This window comes from Heptranchias perlo, chromosome 10, assembly GCF_035084215.1.
Source record: "Heptranchias perlo isolate sHepPer1 chromosome 10, sHepPer1.hap1, whole genome shotgun sequence".
Classification (NCBI taxonomy): Eukaryota; Metazoa; Chordata; class Chondrichthyes; order Hexanchiformes; family Hexanchidae; genus Heptranchias; species Heptranchias perlo.
The window spans coordinates 83662221-83686190 of NC_090334.1; the positions used below are offsets into that span (position 1 = coordinate 83662221).

At 49.2% G+C, this 23970-nt stretch overlaps 1 protein-coding gene across 1 annotated transcript in view; it reads left to right on the plus strand.

Annotated features, from left to right (window-relative positions):
• Positions 1 to 15543, plus strand: part of LOC137326739 (estrogen receptor beta-like) — a 156440-nt gene extending 140897 nt beyond the window's left edge. The window contains exons 6-7 of the mRNA XM_067992111.1: positions 1233 to 1371; positions 15402 to 15543. Coding sequence (XP_067848212.1) covers positions 1233 to 1371; positions 15402 to 15543 — 281 coding nt within the window. The remainder of the gene's footprint in view (positions 1 to 1232; positions 1372 to 15401) is intronic.
• The last annotated feature ends 8427 nt before the right edge of the window (positions 15544 to 23970 follow it).

Here is a 23970-nt window from a genome sequence, read left to right on the forward strand (position 1 = left end):
GCCCTGGGAGTGTCTGATGGGACAGTGTAGAGGGAGCTTTACTCTGTATCTAACCCGTGCTGTACCTGCCCTGGGAGTGTTTGATGGGACAGTGTAGAGGGAGCTTTACTCTGTATCTAACCCGTGCTGTACCTGCCCTGGGAGTGTTTGATGGGACAGTGTAGAGGGAGCTTTACTCTGTATCTAACCCGTGCTGTACCTGCCCTGGGAGTGTCTGATGGGACAGTGTAGAGGGAGCTTTACTCTGTATCTAACCCGTGCTGTACCTGCCCTGGGAGTGTTTGATGGGACAGTGTAGAGGGAGCTTTACTCTGTATCTAACCCGTGCTGTACCTGCCCTGGGAGTGTTTGATGGGACAGTGTAGAGGGAGCTTTACTCTGTATCTAACCCTGTACCTGCCCTGGGAGTGTTTGATGGGACAGTGTAGAGGGAGCTTTACTCTGTATCTAACCCGTGCTGTACCTGCCCTGGGAGTGTTTGATGGGACAGTGTAGAGGGAGCTTTACTCTGTATCTAACCCGTGCTGTACCTGCCCTGGGAGTGTTTGATGGGATAGTGTAGAGGGAGCTTTACTCTGTATCTAACCCTGTACCTGCCCTGGGAGTGTTTGATGGGACAGTGTAGAGGGAGCTTTACTCTGTATCCAACCCTGTACCTGACCCTGGGAGTGTTTGACGGGACAGTGTAGAGGGAGCTTTACTCTGTATCTAACCCGTGCTGTACCTGCCCTGGGAGTGTTTGATGGGACAGTCCCTTTAACATAGTGAAACGTCCCAAGACGCTTCACAGGAGCGATTATCAAACAAAATTTGACACCAAGCCACATAAGGAAGTACTAGGACAGGTGACCAAAAGCTTGGTCAAAGAGATAGGTTTTAAGGAGCGTCTTAAAGTTGGAGAGAGGGGGGAAAGGTTCAAGGAGGGAATGCCAGAGCTTAGGGCCGAGGCAGGTGAAGGCACGGCCGCCAATGGTGGAGAGATTAAAATCGGGGATGCGCAAGAGGCCAGAATTGGAGGAGCGCAGAGATCTCGGAGGGTTGTAGGGCTGGAGGAGGTTACAGAGACACGGAGGGGGCGAGGCGGTGGAGGGATTTGAAATCGAGGTGTTCCCGGACCGGGAGCCGATGTAGGTCAGCGAGCACAGGGGGGTGATGGGTGAACGGGACTGGGTGCGAGTTAGGATACGGGGGCAGCAGGAAGTGAATGTTGAATCTTGTCTTGTTCTCTGCAGGTTTCGTTGGACTTGATCTGCACGACCAGGTGCAGTTGCTGGAGTGTTGCTGGCTGGAGGTTTTAATGGTGGGCCTGATGTGGAGATCGATTGAATATCCTGGCAAACTCCTTTTCGCCCCAGATCTCATTCTGGACAGGTGAGGGAGAAATGATTTGTTTGCTTTCTCCTTTCTCCAAGTGTCTCTGGGCCTGGAACCTCCTGCTGCCCAGGCCTTGGCTATTACCGCTCAGGGGGGTGGCCATCTGTATCCAGTCCTAACCCTCCCTATCATTTGTCACTCCACCAGCCCCTTTAGGGAGATGCTTAGCTTCCCAGTGGCTGGAATCGAGAGCGCAGAGCAACAGGAGCAAGGACGATACAAAGACTGGCATTTATATAGCGCCTTTCACAACCTCAGGACGTCCCAAAGCGCTTTACAGCCAATGAAGTACTTTTGAAGTGTAGTCACTGTTGTAATGTAGGAAACACGGCAGCCAATTCGCGCACAGCAAGATCCCACAGACAGCAATGTGATAATGACCAAATCATCTGCTGAAGGATAAATATTGGCCAGGACACCGGGGAGAACTCCCCTGCTCTTCTTTGAAATAGTGGCCGTGGGATCTTTTACGTCCACTTGAGGGGGCAGACGGGGCCTCGGTTTAATGTCTCATCCTGAAAAACGGCACCTCTGACAGTGCTGCACTCCCTCAGTACTGACCCTCCGACAGTGCAGCGCTCCCTCGGTACTGACCCTCCGACAGTGCGGCGCTCCCTCAGTACTGACCCTCCGACAGTGCAGCACTCCCTCAGTACTGCCCCTCCGACAGTGTAGCACTCCCTCAGTACTGCCCCTCCGACAGTGCAGCACTCCCTCAGTACCGCTCCTCCGACAGTGCAGCACTCCCTCAGTACTGCCCCTCCGACAGTGTAGCACTCCCTCAGTACTGCCCCTCCGACAGTGCAGCACTCCCTCAGTACTGCCCCTCCGACAGTGTAGCACTCCCTCAGTACTGACCCTCCGACAGTGCGGCGCTCCCTCAGTACCGACCCTCCGACAGTGCAGCACTCCCTCAGTACTGCCCCTCCGACAGTGTAGCACTCCCTCAGTACCGCTCCTCCGACAGTGCAGCACTCCCTCAGTACTGCCCCTCCGACAGTGTAGCACTCCCTCAGTACCGCTCCTCCGACAGTGCAGCACTCCCTCAGTACTGCCCCTCCGACAGTGCAGCACTCCCTCAGTACTGACCCTCCGACAGTGCGGCACTCCCTCAGTACTGACCCTCCGACAGTGCGGCACTCCCTCAGTACTAACCCTCCGACAGTGCAGCACTCCCTCAGTACTGACCCTCCGACAGTGCGGCACTCCCTCAGTACTGACCCTCCGACAGTGCGGCACTCCCTCAGTACTGACCCTCCGACAGTGCAGCACTCCCTCAGTACTGACCCTCCGACAGTGCGGCGCTCCCTCAGTACCGACCCTCCGACAGTGTGGCGCTCCCTCAGTACTGACCCTCCGACAGTGCGGCACTCCCTCAGTACTAACCCTCCGACAGTGCAGCACTCCCTCAGTACTGACCCTCCGACAGTGCGGCACTCCCTCAGTACTGACCCTCCGACAGTGCGGCACTCCCTCAGTACTGACCCTCCGACAGTGCAGCACTCCCTCAGTACTGACCCTCCGACAGTGCGGCGCTCCCTCAGTACCGACCCTCCGACAGTGCGGCGCTCCCTCAGTACTGACCCTCCGACAGTGCAGCACTCCCTCAGTACTGACCCTCCGACAGTGCAGCACTCCCTCAGTACTGACCCTCCGACAGTGCGGCGCTCCCTCAGTACTGACCCTCCGACAGTGCAGCACTCCCTCAGTACTGACCCTCCGACAGTGCAGCCCTCCCTCAGTACTGCACTGGGAGTGTCGGCCTGGATTCTGGGCTCAAGTCTCTGGAGTGGGACTCGAACCCACGACCTTCTGACTCAGAGGCGAGCGTGATACCATGAAAGGCTGAAGAGAGAACACTGAGGGGTGACCTGATGGAGGTCTTTACGATTCTGAAAGGGTTTGATAGGATAGATGTGGAGAAGATGTTTGCACTTGTGGGGGAGACCAGAACTAGGGGCCATAAACATAACAGAAATAGACAGTTTTCTAGAAGTAAAGGGAATTAGGGGTTATGGGGAGCGGGCAGGAAATTGGACATGAAGCTGAGTTCGGATCGGTCAAGGCCCTGTGGGTGGCGGAGAGGGCCCAGGGGCTATGTGGCCGGGTCCTGCTCCTACTTCGTGTGTTCTTTAGTTTTGTGGTTGGGATCAGATCAGCCATGATCTTATTGAATGGCGGAGCAGGCTCGAGGGGCCGATTGGCCTACTCCTGCTCCAATTTCTTATGTTCTTATGTAAATCCAATAGGGAATTCAGGAGAAACTTCTTTACCCAGAGTGTGTTGAGAATGTGGAACTCGCTCCCACAAGGAGTAGTTGAGGCGAATAGCATAGATGCATTTAAGGGGAAGCTCGATAAACACACGAGGGAGAAAGGAATAGAAGGATATGCTGATAGGGTGCGATGGAGTCGGGAGGGAGGAGGCTCGTGTGGAGCAGAAACACCAGCACAGACCTGTGGGGCCGAATGGCCTGTTTCTGTGCTGTAGTTTTGAGTTAACTCGATGACACCCACTGAGCCATGGCTGACACCTAATGTCAGGATCTCCAAGGACGGAGGTCATGTGTTCCAGTGCCCTGATACCTTACACTGATGTCACCACATCATACTCCGCCTACAGTATTGTTCTTCTGAGAGTTCAGTGGGGGTCTGAACTCTACCCAATGTTGTCCCGAGCCCCACGGGCCAAGGGGGTCCCCAGGCTTGATCCACGTTCTGTTCCGAGTCAGCTAATCCCAACCAGGGGAGCAGATGAGGGTCTGAATTTGGCATCAGGACCCCTGGGCTTGGGAAGGACAATAATGAGCTTGTCATCGCTGTCCAGTGACCTCTTCCTATGCGAAGAGTCCCTGATTGGTTGTCAGGTGAGGGCGACAGCAACTCGCATTAATTATTAACGTAGGAGCAGGAGGAGGCCATTCAGCCCCTCGAGTCTGTTACATAGGAGCAGGAGGAGGCCATTCAGCCCCTCGAGCCTGTTACATAAGAGCAGGAGGAGGCCATTCAGCCCCTCGAGTCTGTTACATAGGAGCAGGAGGAGGCCATTCAGCCCCTCGAGCCTGTTACACAGGAACAGGAGGAGGCCATTCAGCCCCTCGAGCCTGTTACATAGGAACAGGAGGAGGCCATTCAGCCCCTCGAGCCTGTTACACAGGAACAGGAGGAGGCCATTCAGCCCCTCGAGCCTGTTACATAGGAACAGGAGGAGGCCATTCAGCCCCTCGAGCTTGTTACATAGGAACAGGAGGAGGCCATTCAGCCCCTCGAGCCTGTTCTGTCATTCAGTTAGTCCATGGCTGATCTGTATCTTAACTCCATCTACCTGCCTTGGTTCCGTATCCCTCTATACTCTTACCCAATATTGATTATTAGGTACCTCACAATTATGAAGGGTTTTGATAGAGTAAATAAGGAGAAACTATTTCCAGTGGCAGGAGGGTCGGTAACCAGAGGACACAGATTTAATATAATTGGCAAAAAAACCAGAAGTGAGATAAGGAGAATTTTGTTTTACACAGCGAGCTGTTATGATCTGGAATGCGCTGCCTGAAAGGGCGGTGGAAGCAGATTCAATAATAACTTTCAAAAGGGAATTGGATAAATACTCGAAGAGGAAAAATTTGCAGGGCAATGGGAAAAGGGCAGGGGAGTGGGACTAATTGGATAGCTCTATCAAAGAGCCAGCACAGGCACGATGGGCCGAATGGCCTCCTTCTGTGCTGTACAATTCTAATAAAAAAATCTATCTTTCAGTCTTAAATTTCAGTTGTCCCCCAGCATTCACGGCCATTTTCGGGGAGAGAGTGCCAGATTTCTGCGTCCCTTTGTGTGAGAAAGCTGCCTGTCACAAGTCAGTGCCTTCAGGAAGGAGAGAAGGGAGAACGTTGGGAGATTAAAATCCACTCAGTGTGAAAGCTGAGATGCTTTTAAGGAGCTGAATGGATATTTCAGTTGAGTTAAATCCAGACTTACGTCAATGTCCTGTGTCTTAACTTGAGTTTAAGTATTAAAGGAGTGCAGCAGAATCCCAGCTTCTCGTGGTTAAGTACTCACAGAAGTCAATTTAATGCAATGTTACACTTGACAAATGAGGGACTGGAGAGAGCTGGAAAAACAACTTGTCCAATTTACACTTTGCCCGGTTACATTTAAAAAGGAAAGTGAGACATTTTAAAAAAAAAGAAAATCAATATTGAGCAGAGAACAGGAACAGCTGTTAATGGTTAACGGTTAACTGTAGGGAATCAACCCAAAATGGAAGTTGCCAAAACATACTGCGTGAGGTCAAAGTTCACTCATTTGTTCTGATACTGTTGTCTTTCCAGCTCCCGGACCCCCCCCATTGAAAGACTGGGCCCCGTCCACCTGCCACCGCGCTCCTGCCAATCTCACATTGTGCCCACACCCCATGACCCCACCTCCATTTTACTTCAGTCTCCCTCATTTTTTTTTTTGTTTGTACTAGTCTGGTACGAGACGAGTAAAATGCCGCCAGCACCTGTCTGGTAGGGTTTGTAGCTGCGGCCTTCCTGCGTCAGTCGTTAGTTCTTGATCAATCGGTGTTGGCGTCGGAGAGAGAGAGACCGCCAGTAGAGACTGAGGGAAAGCGGAGCGCAGCTCAACCCAGGCAACCTGGGAACAAGCAGACCGAGAGAAGGAGACCGAGAGCATCGTCTGAATCTCTGGACAGAATGGTGGGTAGTCACCCCTGTACCAGCCTGGACCCAACCCATTGGGTGAAAACCTGTCCTGGTGCCAGCCTGGACCCAACCATTCTGAGTACGATTGGTCCCTTTTTACTAACTCCAAAGGTGCACAAAGTGGAAAGGCTCGATTTTAACCCTGCTGCCCACTGCATTCCTGACGCCATTTTAATTGCCGTGTTTATGGCGACATGGTGACATCATTATTGTTTAAACGTTGGGGTGTGATAACGTGATTCGGACTGCGATGTGATTGTTACTGGCGATTGTGGCAGTGACGCTCAGGGCCCGAAATCCCGCTCACGCCTCACTGGCCTCTTCCTCGTTCCCAATGTCAGCCTGGGATCATTTAAATTAGGCCCAGGAGTTAAAAAGGCCCAAGCCTCAATCCCACCCGCTCTCGCCCGCTCTTATGCCCACACTCAGGCGCCCTTCACGCCCGCCCTCACGCCCCAAGATAAAAGCTGGGCTTTGATGTTTGTTTGGTTCAAAATCTGCAAGGATGGCAAATCTATCTATCGATTGATCTCTCGCTCTCTCTCTGTCTGTTTCTCTCTCTCTGTCTCTCTCTCAGTCTCTCTCTCTCTCTCTCTCTGTCTCTCTCTCTCTGTCTGTTTCTCTCTCTCTGTCTCTCTCTCTCTGTCTGTTTCTCTCTCTCTGTCTCTCTCTCAGTCTCTCTCTCTCTCTCTGTCTCTCTCTCTCTCTCTGTCTCTCTCTCTCTGTCTCTCTCTGTCTCTCTCTCTCTCTCTGTCTCTCTCTCTCTGTCTGTTTCTCTCTCTCTGTCTCTCTCTCTCTGTCTCTCTCTCAGTCTCTCTCTCTCTCTCTGTCTCTCTCTCTCTCTCTGTCTCTCTCTCTCAGTCTCTCTCTCTCTGTCTCTCTCTCTGTCTCTCTCTCTCTCAGTCTCTCTCTCTCTGTCTCTCTCTCTGTCTCTCTCTCTCTCTGTCTCTCTCTCTGTCTCTCTCTCTCTCTGTCTATCTGTCTGTTTCTCTCTGTCTCTCTCTCTCTCTGTCTCTCTCTCTCTCTCTCTGTCTATCTGTCTGTTTCTCTCTCTCTGTCTCTCTCTCTGTCTCTCACTCTCTCTGTCTCTCTCTCTCTCTGTCTATCTGTCTGTTTCTCTCTGTCTCTCTCTCTCTCTCTCTCTCTCTCTCTGTCTCTCACTCTCTCTCTCTCTCTCTGTCTCCCTCTATGTATCTCTGTCTCTCTCTCTCTGTTTCCCTCACTCTCTCTGTCTCCCTCTGTCTGTCTCTCTCTGTCACTCTGTCTCTGTCTGTCTCTCTTTCTCTCTGTCTCTCTCTCTGTCTGTCTCTCTCTCTCTGCCTCTTTCTCTATCTCTCTCTCTCTGCCCTGTCTCTGTCTCTGTCTCTGTCTCTCTTTCTGCCTCTTTCTCTTTCTATCTCTCTCTCTGCCTCTGTCTCTTTCTATCTCTCTCTCTGCCTCTGTCTCTTTCTATCTCTCTCTCTCTCTCTCTCTCTCTCACGATGCCTTCAAACTGGCTTTATGTTCTTAAAACCAGCTTCGCTACATGATACATTATGAAATTGCAGTTCGTGTACGGGATTGAATTGAAATCCGATTCTTGTTTTGATGCCAAAAGAACAGTTTGTTCATTTCGGAATCAATAAAATGAACATGTCTCAACCAAACTCCTGGGCCTTAAATTCATGTTTGACTTGGAACACAAATTGCGGTAAAAAAGGAAACTTTATTTATTGAGACAAAACCATCTTAATTACACAACCTCATTAAGTAAGGGTTGAGCTTAATAATGAGTGTTTCTGTTGGGCCGAGGCGTTCTTGCTGAGCAGTTAATGAATGTACAGGCTGTTACATTAACATTTCCATAAATAGTAGCTTGCCAGCATTAAGTCAAGCATCCGAGACACCACCAGTGTCTGACGTTACACGACTAAAAGCTTTCCTGCCACTGCAGGCTTCCGATCCAGTGCTGCTGGGTTTTTGCATCCCTCGCCCTCTCACCTTTCAGCCATCGCCCCGTATATATTTCCAGGGAGGGCGGGTGGCGGGTGGGGGTGGGGGAGGATTAGGCCCGGTTTTCATGGCGACGGCCTGGCCTGCTTCACCTGTCTCTCAGGTGGGTTACGGGAGGGAGGCAGGTTCCTCACTGGGACCGAGAGACAGCGCCTCCGGGAGTGGGGGTAGTGGGGGACAGACGGCCATTGACAACCCACGGGCCCGAGAGCGAGCTGTACGGGGGCGGTGGTGTGTGTCACGGGCCCGAGAGCGAGCCCGCCAGGTGTCGGCAGGAAGAAAATGGCTCCTTGAATAAGGAAAAGGAAAATTAGCAAAAACCAAAAAAAATTAAATGTCGTCATTTTGAAAACCAGATAATGAGGAACAGCTTGTCTGTTATACGCTTAGAATAGTTTTTTTTAATCACTTACAGGGCTGTTTGGCAACCATAGCTGGCAGTCGAAGCAGAGACCATCTGAAATTAATAAAACCCTTTTTCTGTTGATAGCTTCAAACTATTGTCAGTGTCGGACAGGGATTGTAGTCAATCTGTCAGCGTAAAGTCAGGGGGCCTCTCTCAGTATTTCTCACTTGCTGGGGGGGTTTTTCTGCCTTCTACCTCCCCCTGATGGCCCAGTCCTTGATTGTGTTACCCGCGGGGTGTGACAGGACTGATCCATAACGGACCAAGTGGGAACTCTGCATCCCTCCAACTCTGACCTTTGTACCTTCTCCCGCTCCCTTCGTTCCACCATTGGCGGACGCGCCATCTGCTGCCCGGACCCTAAGCTCCGGAATTCCCTCCCCAAACCTCTCCGCCCCTCTCTCCTCCTTTAAGACCCTCCTTAAAACCCACCTCTGACGTATTTCACACAAATCTACGTCCCTCCAGTGACTTCATTCCCTCCCCTACAAGCCCGTGGGTATCGGTGAGGACAGGATTGTGCCCAGCTGTGATGCCCTCTACAGCTCAATAGTCTCCTGACAATAAGGTCCCTTGAATTCCACAGGAATTCTCTTTGTCTCCTGCCGTAACACTAGCTGGAAAATGGCAGAACTCCACCCAACAACAACTTGCATTTATATAGCGCCTTTAACGAAGTAAAACGTCCCAAGGCGCTTCACAGGAACGATTACCAGACAAAATTTGACACATAAGGAGATACTAGGACAGGTGACCAAATGCTGGGTCAAAGAGAGAGGTTTTAAGGAGCGTCTTAAAGGAGGAGAGAGGGGCGGAGAGGTTTAGGGAAGGAATTCCAGAGCTTCGGGCCCGGGCAGCTGAAGGCACGGCCGCCAGTGGTGGGGTGAAGGGAGAGGGGGCAGGATTAAGAGGCCAGAGTTGGCCAAGGCTAAATGGCGGACAGCTGGTCTAACCAGCGTCATGGAAGGAGTCGGGGGCTGTCGAGACGCACCCATGGCCAATTGGCTGAGTCTCGTGGTTTGCTGGTGCTGGTCCACGTTTCCTACATAACAACAGTGACTACACTTCAAAAAGTACTTCACTGGTTGTAAAGCGCTTTGGGACATCCCGAGGTTGTGAGAGGCGCTATAGAAATGCCAGTCTTCCTACAGTTCCCAGAGCTCTCCACCACTGGGGGTTTTCCTCACCTCATGTCTGGGTCTGTTGGAGACTCACTGATCGAGATTGATTGCTCTGATTAGTCGATTACTCCATTATCATTGTATCAGCGACTACCAGGGTGGGAGACGGTGAACCAGATGGACCTTGGTCTATCCACCATGTTCCTCAGAACACCGTGCAATGGGAGTGGGACCTCGGCATTTCCAACCGGTGATGTCATCTCGCCAGTCCACGGAGGGAGGGGGAGGGGCGAGGAGTGACGGAACCGGGTCCCCAATCCCAGTCAGTCATCCCACCCCCACTCCCACCCCCACTCCCACCACCACTCCCACCCCCACTCCCACCACCACTCCCGCCCCCACCCCTCCCCCAACACCCCACTCCCGCCCCCACTCCCACCCCCACTCCCACCACCACTCCCGCCCCCACCCCTCCCCCACCCGTTCCCCAACACCCCACTCCCACCCCACCCCTCCCCCAACACCCCACTCCCACCCCACCCCTCCCCCAACACCCCACTCCCACCCCACCCCTCCCCCAACACCCCACTCCCACCCCACCCCTCCCCCAACACCCCACTCCCACCCCACCCCTCCCCCAACACCCCACTCCCACCCCCACCCCTCCCCCAACACCCCACTCCCACCCCCACCCCTCCCCCAACACCCCACCCCCCCCTCCTCCCTCCCTACTCCATCTCACCCTATCACCATATCCTTCTATTCCTTTCTTCCTCATGTGTTTATCGAGCTTCCCCTTAAATGTATCTACACTATTCACCTCAACTACTCCTTGTGGGAGCGAGTTCCACATTCTCACCACTCTCTGGGTGAAGAAGTTTCTCCTGAATTCCCGATTGGATTTATAACCGACTATCTTGGCCCCTAGTTTTGGTTTCCCCCACGAGTGGAAACATCATCGAACCACTGAGCTGATATCAATTTAATGAACTGTTGCACTCAGGCAGTTGTGACCTTGAGTACCGCGCAGCCGGAGACCCGTTCCCCGTCTCCAGCCAAACCCTTCCCACCTGCTGCTGCACCAACACATTCAGCTCTCAGTCAGACCTCAACGCACACGATGGGAATTACATCTGACCCCCACCCCTTCCCGTAAGCGGGACCCTCTCCGCACTCAGCCTCTGCCCGAGTGGCTTCCTGCGGTGTCGAGCTGCTCTGCCGTCCCCCCCTCACCGTGCTGATATCGGCGTAACCCACGTTCCTCCCCTTCCATCACTGGGCTCTCTCAGTGACTGGGCCGAGCTGACCTCGCCCCCCGCCCCCCCCCCGCCCGTGTACATTTATTACCCGTCAGTCTTCGTTTTCCTCCTTGCTCTTCACCACTGATTCCCGAAATTGTGGCAACTCTTTGAAGGTGCCGGGGCAAGTTGATACGGTGATTAAGAAAGCCGATGGGATACATTTGGCTTTGTAAATAGGGGCATTGAATACAAAAACAAGGAAGTTATGCTAAACCTTTACAAATCACTGGTTTAGGCCTCCGCTGGAGTAGTGTGTCCAATTCTGGGCACCACACTTTAGGAAGGATGTGAAGGCCTTGGAGAGGGTGCAGGGGAGATTTACTAGAATGGTGCCAGGGATGGGGGACTTCAGTTATGTGGAGAGACCGGAGAAGCTGGGGTTGTTCTCCTTAGAACAGAGAAGGTTAAGAGGAGATTTGATAGAAATGTCCAAAATCATGAAGGGAATTTTTCCCTTCAAGTATTTATCTAATTCCCTTTTGAAAGTTATTATTGAATCTGCTTCCACCGCCCTTTCAGGCAGTGCGTTCCAGATCATCACAACTCGCTGCACTAAAAAATTTGTCCTCATCTGCCCTTTGGTTCTTTTGCCAATTATCGTAAATCTGTGTCCTCTGGTTACCGACCCTGCTGCCAGTGGGACATGGATCAAAGGCGGGTAAATGGAGTTGAGATACAGAACGTCCATGATCTAATTGAATGGCGGAACAAGCTTTAGGGGCCAAAATGGAGAAAAGGAGACAAGAAGAAGGTAATAACCAAAGAATGGAGAGGAGACAGTAACAACGACCTGCATTTATATAGCGCCTTTAATGTAGTAAAATGTCCTGAGGTGCTTCACAGGAGCGATTATCAAACAAAATTTGACACCGAACCACATAAAGAGATATTAGGACAGGTGACCAAAAGCATGGTCAAAGAGGTAGGTTTTAAGGAGCATCTTAAAGGAGAAAGAGAGAGGTTTAGGGAGGGAATTCCAGAGCTTAGGGCCGAGGCAGCTGAAGACACGGCCGCCAATGGTGGAGCGATTAAAATCGGGGATGCGCAAGAGGCCAGAATTGGAGGAGCGCAGAGTAGGGCTGTAGGGCTGGAGGAGGTTACAGAGATAGGGAGGGGGGGGCGAGGGCCATGGAGGGATTTGAACACGAGGATGAGAATTTTAAAATAAAGGAAAGTATCCCGTTTGCCTTTTTAACCTGTGAAGCTGATGGATGAGACAGACAGAGGCAAAGAAAAGGACAGAACAGGAGGGTAAGGAGGCAGAGACTGGGAGGAGACAGAGTGAAAGGACAGAACAGGAGAAGGCAGTGAGTAGAGTGACAATGAAGGATGAAGAACGGTAAGGATAAATCGAGAGAAACAGGCCAATTGTTAGTGAGGGATGGAGAACGGCAATGATGCAGATTAATTGAAGGGAGCAATAAGGAAGAAATATGAGACAGAAAAATGAGAGAATGAAGGTGCTTCACACGTTTTACACTTTTAAAATTTACGACCCTCAATGTCACGGATTGAAGTGCGAGTTTGGCTATTTTTATTGTAAGTGGATGTTATTCAGGAAAGTGCTGCAAAATTACATCAAATTGTAGGGCTTTACCGGCAGTGAGTGGAGAGAGAGGACAGTTTGCTGGGAAAGTGTCCGTGTACAGCTGCAATGAATTTGAGACGATTATTGAGTTCAGACTTCAGGCGTGTGTAAAAGCCTTGAGTGAATAAAGTCTTACCATCAGCCATAGAACCATAGAAAAGATACGGCACAGAAGGGGGCCATTCGGCCCATCGTGTCCGTGCCGGCTCGAAGAACAACCAGGTGCCCATTCTAATCCCAACTTCCAGCACCCGGTCCGTAGCCCTGCAGCTTACAGCACTTTAGGTGCAGGTCCAGGTACTTTTTAAAAGAGTTGAGGGTCCTTGCCTCTACCACCAATTCGGGCAGCGAATTCCATACACCCACCACCCTCTGGGTAAAAAAGTTTTTCCTCATGTTCCCTTCTGCCAATCAGCTTAAATCTATGTTCTCTAGTTCTTGAACTCTCCGCTAGGGGAAACAGGTACTTCCTGTCTACTCTATCTAGGCCCCTCATAATTTTGTACACTTCAATCAAGTCTCCCCTCAGCCTCCTCTGCTCCAAGGAAAACAACCCCAGCCTATCCAATCTCTCCTCGTAGCTGCAATTTTCATGCCCTGGCAACATTCTTGTAAATCTTCTCTGCACTCTCTCCAGAGCAATTACGTCCTTCCTGTAATGTGGTGACCAGAACTGCGCACAAAACTCCAGCTGTGGCCTTACCAGCGTTTTATACAGTTCCATCATTACATCCCTGCTTTTGTATTCTATACCTCGGCTAATAACAGAGAGCATTCCGTATGCCTTCTTCACAACCTTATCTACCTGTACCGCCACCTTCAGGGACCTGTGCACATGCACTCCAAGGTCTCTCACTTCCTCTACCCCTCTCAATATATTCCCGTTTACTGTGTTTTCCCTTTTACTGTTTGCCCTCCCTAAGTGCATTACCTCACACTTCTCCGGGTTGAACTCCATTTGCCACTTTTCCGCCCACTCCACCAACCCATTGATATCTTCTTGGAATCTACAGCTATCCTCTCCATTATCAACTACACGGCCAATTTTTGTGTCATCTGCAAATTTGCCAATCATGCCCCCTACATTCAAGTCCAAATTATTAATATATACCACATACAGCGAGGGACCCAACACTGAGCCCTGTGGCACACCACTGGAAACGGATTTCCATTCGCAAAGACATCCATCGACTTTTACCCTTTGTTTCCTGTTACTGAGCCAATTTTGGATCCAATTTGCCACATTTCCCTGTATCCCATGGGCTTTTACCTTTCTGACCAGTCTGCCATGTGGGACCTTGTCAAATGCCTTACTAAAATCCATGTAGACAACATCCACTGCACTACCCTCATCAATCCTCCTTGTCACTTCCTCAAAGAATTCAATCAGATTTGTAAGGCATGACCTTCCCTGAATAAATCCATGCTGACTATCCCTGATTAAACCATGCCTTTCCAAGTGACAGTTTATCCTATCTCTCAGTATTGATTCTAATAGTTTGCCCACCACCGAGGTAAGACTGACCGGCCTATAATTGTTTGGCCTTTCCCTCGTACCCTTTTTAAACAATGGTACTACGTTTCCAGTTTTCCAGTCCTCCGGTACCTCCCCTGTATCTAGTGAGGATTGGAAAATGATCCTCAGAGCATCCGCTATTTCCTCCCTGTCTTCCTTCAATAGCCCAGGAAACAATCCATTTGGCCCTGGTGACTTATCAACTTCCAAGGATTCCAGTCCCTCCAGTACTTCCTCTCTCGTTATGTTTACCTTATCCAATATTTCACACCTCTCCTCTTTAACTACTATGGCGGCCCAGGGCTAGAGAAGCCAGGGTTCCAGCTCCAAGTGCATGTGTGTGAATGTGTGGGTGTGGTGTGTGCGTGTGTCATGTGTGGTGCGTGTGTGTGTCTGTGCGTGTGTGGTGTGTGCATGTGTGTGTTTGTGTGGTGCGAGTGTGTGTGGTGAGTGTGTGTACATGTGTGTTGTGTGCGTGGTGTGTGTGTGCGTGGTGTGTGTACGTGGGTGGAGTGTGTGTGTACATATCTGGCCTTCTGGCACCTCAAACAAATGGCCATTCTTCATATTTGAGCTGGGGCAATGGCCGTAATTTTCCTGGGAGCTGCGTTTGTTCCAGTTTCACACCTTTGCTGGAAATCCCGTTTACGCAAGTGAAATGGGGTTGCTGCCACAATTCCGGTGAAGTTAGGATGGCAGAACGGAAGCAATTCTGAGGAAATTCCTGGCCCATTCGTGTCAGCAAGCTGTTCAACCCAGCGAAGCATCACTCTATCAGGTGTCAGCCGTGGCTCAGTGGGCAGCGCTCTCACCTCTGAGTCAGACGGTCGTGGGTTCGAATCCCACTCCAGAGACTCGAGCACAGAATCCAGGCTGACACTCCCAGTGCCAGTACTGAGGGGAGTGCTGCACAGTCGGAGGGGCCGTCTCTCATATGAGATGTTAAACCGAGGCCCCGCCTGCCCCCTCTCAGTTGGATGTAAAAGATCCCATGGCATTATTTCGAAGAAGAGCAGGGGAGTTCTCCCCGTGCCCTGGCCTATATTTATCCCTCAACCAGTGTCACTAAAACAGATTATCCGGTTATTTATCTCTTTGCTGTTTGTGGGATCTTGCTGTGCACACATTGGCTGCCGCGTTTCCTACATTACAACAGTGACTGCACTTCAAAAAGTACTTCATTGGCTGTAAATGTGAATGGAAGTCCTTTCTTCTTACTACACTACCATTGCCGTTAAGAATAGACATTTGTTACCAGGGAGATGGGGGGAGGGGGGAGCTTGAGGGTGAACTTGAACCCCAGCAGAAGGCAGTGATTTTGCGAAGAGGAGGGACAATGAGAGAGACCAGGACCTCGACCTCATCAAATCTCCGCTAATTGTTTTTTCTCCATGTCTCCAGGGATGAAGGGCAATGTGTGGAAGGCATTCTGGAAATCTTTGACATGTTATTGGCAGCAACATCAAGGTTCAGAGAATTGAAACTCCAACATGAGGAGTATCTTTGCCTCAAGGCCATGGTCCTCCTCAACTCCAGTGAGTAAAGAAAATCTCTTTTAAAAAATAGTCTTCTCCAACTGGAAGCTTTTATTTTACTTGCTTAATGAAACAAAAGTCGATCAAGGAGATGGGGGAATCGCAATGAACGGGAGCCTCTGCACATTTTTCAAATCTTTTCAACCTGTCGGTTTTTTAATTTAAAACCGTCCTTCCTATCCAAAGCAGGGGATGTAACATACGGCCCTCGCTCCAACTAAACAAATCCCTTGGCAGGATTCCAACCTCGGACTTCCATCCCCCTCATCCATTCTGGGAAAAAAAATTCCATTAATCCTTCAGATTCTCAGCGAGCCCCTCCGCTCTGCTATACCTTCCTCCTCATTCCTTCACTCTCCTCCTCCATCCTTCTCCCTCCACTTTGCTCCTCCTTCCGTGTTTGACAAATTTATTAGAGTTTTTTGAGGGTGTAACTAGCAGGGTAGATAAAGGGGAACCAGTGGATGTCGTATATTTGGATTTTCAAAAGGCATTCGATAAGGTGCCACATAAAAGGCTGTTACACAAGATAAGGGCAGATGGGGTTGGGGGTAACATATCAGCATGGATAGAGGATTGGTTAACGGACAGAAAACAGAGAGTAGGGATGAATTGGTCATTTTCAGACTGACAGGCTGTAACTAGTGGGGTGCTGCAAGGATCAGTGCTTGGGCCTCAGCTATTTACAATCTATATTAATGACTTAGATGAAGGGACCGAGTGTAATGTATCCAAGTTTGCTGACGGTACAAAGCTAGGTGGGAAAGTAAGCTGTGAGGAGGACACAGAGAGTCTGCAAAGGGATATCAACAAATATTTTGTATCTGACTTCACAGTAGAAGACAGAAAAAACATACCAGAAATAATGGGGAATCAAGGGTCTAATGAGAGTGAGGAACTTAACGTAATTAATATCAGTAGAGGAAAAGTACTGGAGAAACTAATGGAACTAAAAGTCGATAATCCCCTGGATCTGATGGCCTACATCCGAGGGTTCTAAAAGAGGTGGCTGCAGAGATAGTGGATGCATTGGTTCTGATCTTCCAAAATTCCCTAGATTCTAGAACGGTCCCAGCGGATTGGAAGGTAGCAAATGTAACCCCGCTATTCAAGAAAGGAGGGAGAGAGAAAACAGGGAACTACAGGCCAGTTAGCCTGATATCAGGCATCAGGAAAATGCTGGAATCCATTATTAAGGAAGTGGTAACAGGGCACTTAGAAAATCATAATATGATTAGGCAGAGTCTACATGATTTTATGAAAGGGAAATAGTGTTTGACAAATTTATTAGAGTTTTTTGAGGATGTAGCAAACAGGGTAGATAAAGGGGAACCAGTGGATGGATATATTTGGATTTTCAAAAGGCATTCGATAAGGTGCCACATAAAAGGTTGTTACACAAGATAAGGGCTCATGGGATTGGGGGTAATATATTAGCATGGATAGAGGATTGATTAATGGACAGAAAACAGAGAGTAGGGATAAACGGGTCATTTTCAGGTTGTCAGGCTGTAACTAGTGGGGTGCAGCAAGGATCAGTGCTTGGGCCTCAGCTATTTACAATCTATATTAATGACTTAGATGAAAGGACTGAGTGTAATGTATCCAAGTTTGCTGATGATACAAAGCCAGGTGGGAAAGTAAACTGTGAGGAGGACACAAAGAGTCTGCAAAGGGATATAGACAGGTTAAGTGAGTGGGCAAGAAGGTGGCAGATGGAGTATAATGTGGGGAAATGTGAGGTTATTCACTTTGGTAGCAAGAATAGAAAAACAGAATATTTTTTAAAAGGTGAGAGACTAAGAAATGATGATAGTGAGGTGGATTGAGTGTCCTTGTACATGAATCACAGACAGGTAACAGACAGGTACAGCGAGCAATTAGGAAGGTAAATGGCACGTTAGCCTTTATTGCAAGGGGGTTGGAGTATAAGAGTAAGGAGGTCTTGCTGCAATTATATAGGGCTCTGGTGAGACCAGACCTGACGTACTGTGTACAGTTTTGGTCTCCTTATCTAAGGAAGGATATACTTGCCTTAGAGACGATGCAATGAAGGTTCACGAGATTAATTCCTGGGATGAGAGGGTTGTCCTGTGAGGAGAGATTGAGTAGAATGGGCCTATACTCTCTGGAGTTTAGAAGAATGAGAGGTGATTTAATTGAAATATATAAGATTATGAGGGAGCTTGACAGGGTAGATGCTGAGAGACTGTTTCCCCTGGCTGGAGAGTCTAGAAATAGGGGGCATAGTCTCAGGATAAGGGGTCGGACATTGAGGACTGTGATGAGGAGAAATTTCTTCACTCAGAGGGTTGTGAATCTTTGGAATTCTCTACCCCAGAGGGCTGTGGATGCTCACTTGTTGAGTATATTCAAGCCTGAGATCAATAGATTTTTGGAAACTAAGGGAATCAAGGGATATGGGGATCGGGCGGGAAAGTGGAGTTGAGGTAGAAGATCAGCCATGATCTGATTGAATGGCGGAGCAGGCTCGAGGGGCCGAATGGCCTACTCCTGCTCCTGTTTCTTATGTTCTTATTGTATGTGGTAGAGTGGATTGTGTGTTGTAGAGCAGATTGCATGTTTTAGAGTATATCGTATGTATCATAGTATCACAGTATCATAGTAGGTGTACAACACAGGAGGAGGCCATTCAGCCCCTCGTGCCTGTGCCGGCTCTTTGAGAGAGCTATCCAATTAGTCCCACTCCCCCCTGCTCTTTCCCCATAGACCTGTAAATATTTTCCCTTCAAGTATTTATCCAATTCCCTTTTGAAAGTTATTATTGAATCTGCTTCCACCGCCCTTTCAGGCAGCGCATTCCAGATCAGAACAACTCACTGTGTAAAAAAATGTTTCCTCATCTCCCCTCTGGCTCTTTTGCTGATCACCTTAAATCTGTGTCCTCTGGTTATCAACCCTCCTGCCACTGGAAACAGTTTCTCCTTATTTACTTCATCAAAACTGTTCATGATTTTGAACACCTCTATCAAATCTCCCCTTAACCTTCTCTGCCCTAAGGAGAACAATCCCAGCTTCTCCAGTCTCTCCACATAATTGAAGTCCCTCATCCCTGGTCCCATTCTAGCAAATCTTCTCTTCACCCTCTCCAAGGCCTTGACATCCTTCCTAAAGTGCGGTGCCCAGAATTGAACACAATACTCCATCTGTGGCCGAACCAGTGTTTTATGAAGGTTTAGCATAACTTCCTTACTTTTGTACTCTATGCCTCTATTTATAAAGCCCATGATCCCGCATGCTTTTTTAAAAAGCCTTCTCAACTTGTCCTGCCACCTTCAAAGATTTGTGTACGTGCACCCCCAGGTCTCTCAGTCCCTGCACCCCCTTTTATATTGGACCATTTAGTTGATATTGTCTCTCCTCATTTTTCCGAATAAAATGTATCACTTCACACTTCTCTGCAATTTAAAAAAAAGAGCAGTGGTCCTAACACCAACCTCTGGGGAACACCACTATGTACTTCCCTTTAGTCTGAAAAACAATCGTTCACCGCGACTCTCTGCTTTCTGACCCTTAGCCAATTTTGTGGTAGAATAGATTATATGTGGTCGAATAGATTGTATGTTTTTGTTTTATTCGTTCATGGGATGTGGGCGTCGCTGGCGAGGCCGGCATTTATTGCCCATCCCTAATTGCCCTTGAGAAGGTGGTGGTGAGCCGCCTTCTTGAACCGCTGCAGTCCGTGTGGTGACGGTTCTCCCACAATGCTGTTAGGAAGGGAGTTCCAGGATTTTGACCCAGCGACGATGAAGGAACGGCAATATATTTCCAAGTCGGGATGGTGTGTGACTTGGAGGGGAACGTGCAGGTGGTGTTGTTCCCATGTGTCTGCTGCTCTTGTCCTTCTAGGTGGTAGAGGTCGCGGGTTTGGGAGGTGCTGTTGAAGAAGCCTTGGCGAGTTGCTGCAGTGCATCCTGTGGATGGTACACACTGCAGCCACAGTGCGCCGGTGGTGAAGGGAGTGAATGTTTAGGGTGGTGGATGGGGTGCCAATCAAGCGGGCTGCTTTCTCCTGGATGGTGTCGAGCTTCTTGAGTGTTGTTGGAGCTGCACTCATCCAGGCAAGTGGAGAGTATTCCATCACACTCCTGACTTGTGCCTTGTAGATGGTGGAAAGGCTTTAGGGAGTCAGGAGATGAGTCACTAACCACAGAATATCCAGCCTCCGACCTGCTCTTGTAGCCACAGTATTTATGTGGCTGGTCCAGTTAAGTTTCTGGTCAATGGTGACCCCCAGGATGTTGATGGTGGGGGATTTGGCGATGGTAATGCCATTGAATGTCAAGGGGAGGTGGTTAGATTCTCTCTCGTTGGAGATGGCCATTGCCTGGCACTTGTCTGGCGCGAATGTTACTTGCCACTTATCAGCCTAGTTGTTGTCCAGGTCTTGCTGCATGCGGGCACGGACTGCTTCATTATCTGAGGGGTTGCGAATGGTACTGAACACTGTGCAATCATCAGCGAACATCCCCATTTCTGACCTGATGATGGAGGGAAGGTCATTGATGAAGCAGCTGAAATGGTTGAGCGAAGGACATTGCCCTGAGGAACTCCTGCAGCAATGTCCTGGGACTGAGATGATTGGCCTCCAACAACCACTACCATCTTCCTTTGTGCTAGGTATGACTCCAGCCACTGGAGAGTTTTCCCCCTGATTCCCATTGACTTCAATTTTACTAGGGCTCCTTGGTGCCACACTCGGTCAAATGCTGCCTTGACGTGGTAGACTAGATTGTACGTGGGGAGTAGATTGTACGCTGTAGAGTGGATTGTACGCTGTAGAGTGGATTGTACGCTGTAGAGTGGATTGTACGCTGTAGAGTGGATTGTAGGTTGTAGAGTGGATTCAGTTAGTTTTAGCATTATTACGGAAAAGGACAGAGTTAAATCAGGAGTAAACATTTTAAATTGGGGGAAGTCAAATTTTACAGAACTAAGAGGTGATTTGGCAGAAGTGGACTGGACACAACGACTTGAGGAGAAATCAGTGGCAAGACAGTGGGATGCACTAAAAAGTGAAATTCTACAGGTTCAATGCAGACACGTCCCCTCAAAGAGAAAGGGTGGCACTGCCAAATTTAGAACCCCTGGTTGTCTAGAAGTATACATAGAAACATAGAAAATAGGAGCAAGAGTAGGCCATTCAGCCCTTCGGGCCTGCTCCACCATTCAAAATGATCATGGCTGATTGTCTAACCCAGTACCCTGTTCCCTCTTTTTCCCCATATCCCTTGATCCCTTTAGCATTAAGAAATATATCTATCTCCTTCTTGAATACATCTAATGACTTGGCCTCCACTGCCTTCTGTGGTAGAGAATTCCACAGGTTCACCACCCTCTGAGTGAAGAAATTTCTCCTCATCTCGGTTCTAAATGGCATACCCCGTATCCTGAGACTGACTCCTGGTTCTGGACTCCCCAGCCATCGGGAACATCCTCCCTGCATCTAGTCTGTCCAGTCCTGTTAGAATTTTATATGTTTCGATGAGATCACCTCTCATTCTTCTAAACTCGAGTGAATATAGGCCTAGTCGACCCAATCTCTCCTCATACGTCAGTCCTGCCATCCCAGGAATCAGTCTGGTAAACCTCCGTTGCACTCCCTCCATGGCAAGGACATCCTTCCTCAGATAAGGAGACCAAAACTGCACACAATACTCCAGATGTGGTCTCACCAAGGCCCTGTATAACTGCAGTAAGACATCCCTGTTCCTGCACTCAAATCCTCTTGCAATGAAGGCCAACATACCATTCGCGTTCCTAACTGCTTGCTGCACCTGAATGCTCGCTTTCAGCGACTGGTGTACAAGGACACCCAGGTCTCGTTGCACCTCCCCTTTTCCCAATCTATCACCATTCAGATAATAATCTGCCTTTCTGTTTTTACAACCAAAGTGGATAACCTCACATTTATCCACGTTATACTGCATCTGCCATGTTCTTGCCCGCTCACCCAACTTGTCTAAATCACATTGGAGCCTCTTTGCATCCTCCTCACAGCTCACATTCCACCCCAGCTTTGTGTCGTCTGCAAACTTGGAAATGTTACATTTAGTTCCCTCATCCAAATCATTAATATACTGTGAATAGCTGGGGCCCAAGCACTGATCCCTGCGGTACCCCACGAGTCACTGCCTGCCACCCGGAAAAAGACCCGTTTATTCCAATGGGGCAAGATAAAGCAGAAAAAGAAAGCTTATGACTGTCACAGAAAACTAAATACTGCAGAAAGCCTAGAGGAGTATAGAAAGTACAGGGATGACGTAAAAAAGGAAATAAGGAAAGCAAAGAGAGGACATGAAAAAATATTAGCAAGTAAGATTAAAGGAAACCCGAAGATGTTTTATCAGTACATTAAGAACAAGAGGAGAGCTAAGGAAGAGGTGGGACCTATCAGGGATGATAAGGGTAACTTGTGTGTAGAAGCAGAGGATGTGGGTAGGGTTTTAAATGAATATTTTGTCTCCGTATTCACAAAGGAAAGGGATGATCCGGACATAGTAGTTAAAGAGGAGAGGTGTGAAATATTGGATAAGGTAAACATAACGAGAGAGGAAGTACTGGAGGGACTGGAATCCTTGGAAGTTGATAAGTCACCAGGGCCGGATGGATTGTTTCCTAGGCTATTGAAGGAAGACAGGGAGGAAATAGCGGATGCTCTGAGGATCATTTTCCAATCCTCACTAGATACAGGGGAGGTACCGGAGGACTGAAAGACTGGAAACGTAGTACCATTGTTTAAAAAGGGTACGAGGGAAAGGCCGAACAATTATAGGCTGGTCAATCTTACCTCAGTGGTGGGCAAACTATTAGAATCAATACTGAAAGATAGGATAAACTGTCACTTGGAAAGGCATGGTTTAATCAAGGATAGTCAGCATGGATTTGTTCAGGGAAGGTCATGCCTTACAAATCTGATTGAATTCTTTGAGGAAGTGACAAGGAGGATTGATGAGGGTAGTGCAGTGGATGTTGTCTACATGGATTTGAGAAAGGCATTTGACAAGGTCCCACATGGCAGACTGGTCAGAAAGGTAAAAGCCCATGGGATACAGGGAAATGTGGCAAATTGGATCCAAAATTGGCTCAGTAACAGGAAACGAAGGATAAAAGTCGATGGATGTCTTTGCGAATGGAAATCCGTTTCCAGTGGTGTACCACAGGGCTCAGTGTTGGGTCCCTTGCTGTTTGTGGTATATATTAATGATTTGGACTTGAATGTAGGGGGCATGATTGGCAAATTTTCAGACGACACAAAAATTGGCCGTGTAGTTCATAGTGAAGAGGATAGCTGTCGACTCCAAGAAGATTTTTATTTTATTCGTTCATGGGATGTGGTCGTCGCTGGCGAGGCCGGCATTTATTGCCCATCCCTAATTGACCTTGAGAAGGTGGTGGTGAGCCGCCTTCTTGAACCGCTGCAGTCCGTGTGGTGAAGGTTCTCCCACAGTGCTGTTAGGAAGGGAGTTCCAAATTTTGACCCAGCGACGATGAAGGAACGGCGATATATTTCCAAGTTGGGATGGTGTGTGACTTGGAGGGGAACGTGCAGGTGGTGTTGTTCCCATGTGCCTGCTGCTCTTGTCCTTCAAGGTGGTAGGGGTCGCAGGTTAGGAATGTGCTGTTGAAGAAGCCTTGGTGAGTTGCTGCAGTGCATCCTGTGGATGGTACACACTGCAGCCACAGTGCGCTGGTGGTGAAGAGAGTGAATGTTTAGGGTGGTGGATGGGGTGCCAATCAAGTGGGCTGCTTTGTCCCGGATGGTGTCGAGCTTCTTGAGTGTTGTTGGAGCTGCACTCATCCAGGCAAGTGGAGAGTATTCCATCACACTCCTGACTTGTGCCTTGTAGATGTTGGAAAGGCTTTGGGGTGTCAGGAGGTGAGTCACTCGCCACAGAATACCCAGCCTCTGACCTGTTCTTGTAGCCACAGTATTTATATGGCTGGTCCAGTTAAGTTTCTGGTCAATGGTGACCCCCAGGATGTTGATGGTGGGGGATTCGGCGATGGTAATGTCGTTGAATGTCAAGGGGAGGTTGTTGGACCCTCCCTTGTTGGAGATGGTCATTGCCTGGCACATGTCTGGCGCGAATGTTACTTGCCAATTATGAGCCCAAGCCTGGATGTTGTCCAGGTCTTGCTGCATGCGGGCTCGGACTGATTCATCAGCTGAGGGGTTGCAAATGGAACTGAACACTATGCAATCATCAGCGAACATCCCCATTTCTGACCTACTCCATATCAATTGGTTGGTGGAGTGGGCGGAAAAGTGGCAAATGGAGTTCAACCCGGAGAAGTGTGAGGTAATGCACTTAGGGAGGGCAAACAGTAAAAGGGAAAACGCAGTAAATGGGAATATATTGAGAGGGGTGGAGGAAGTGAGAGACCTTGGAGTGCATGTGCACAGGTCCCTG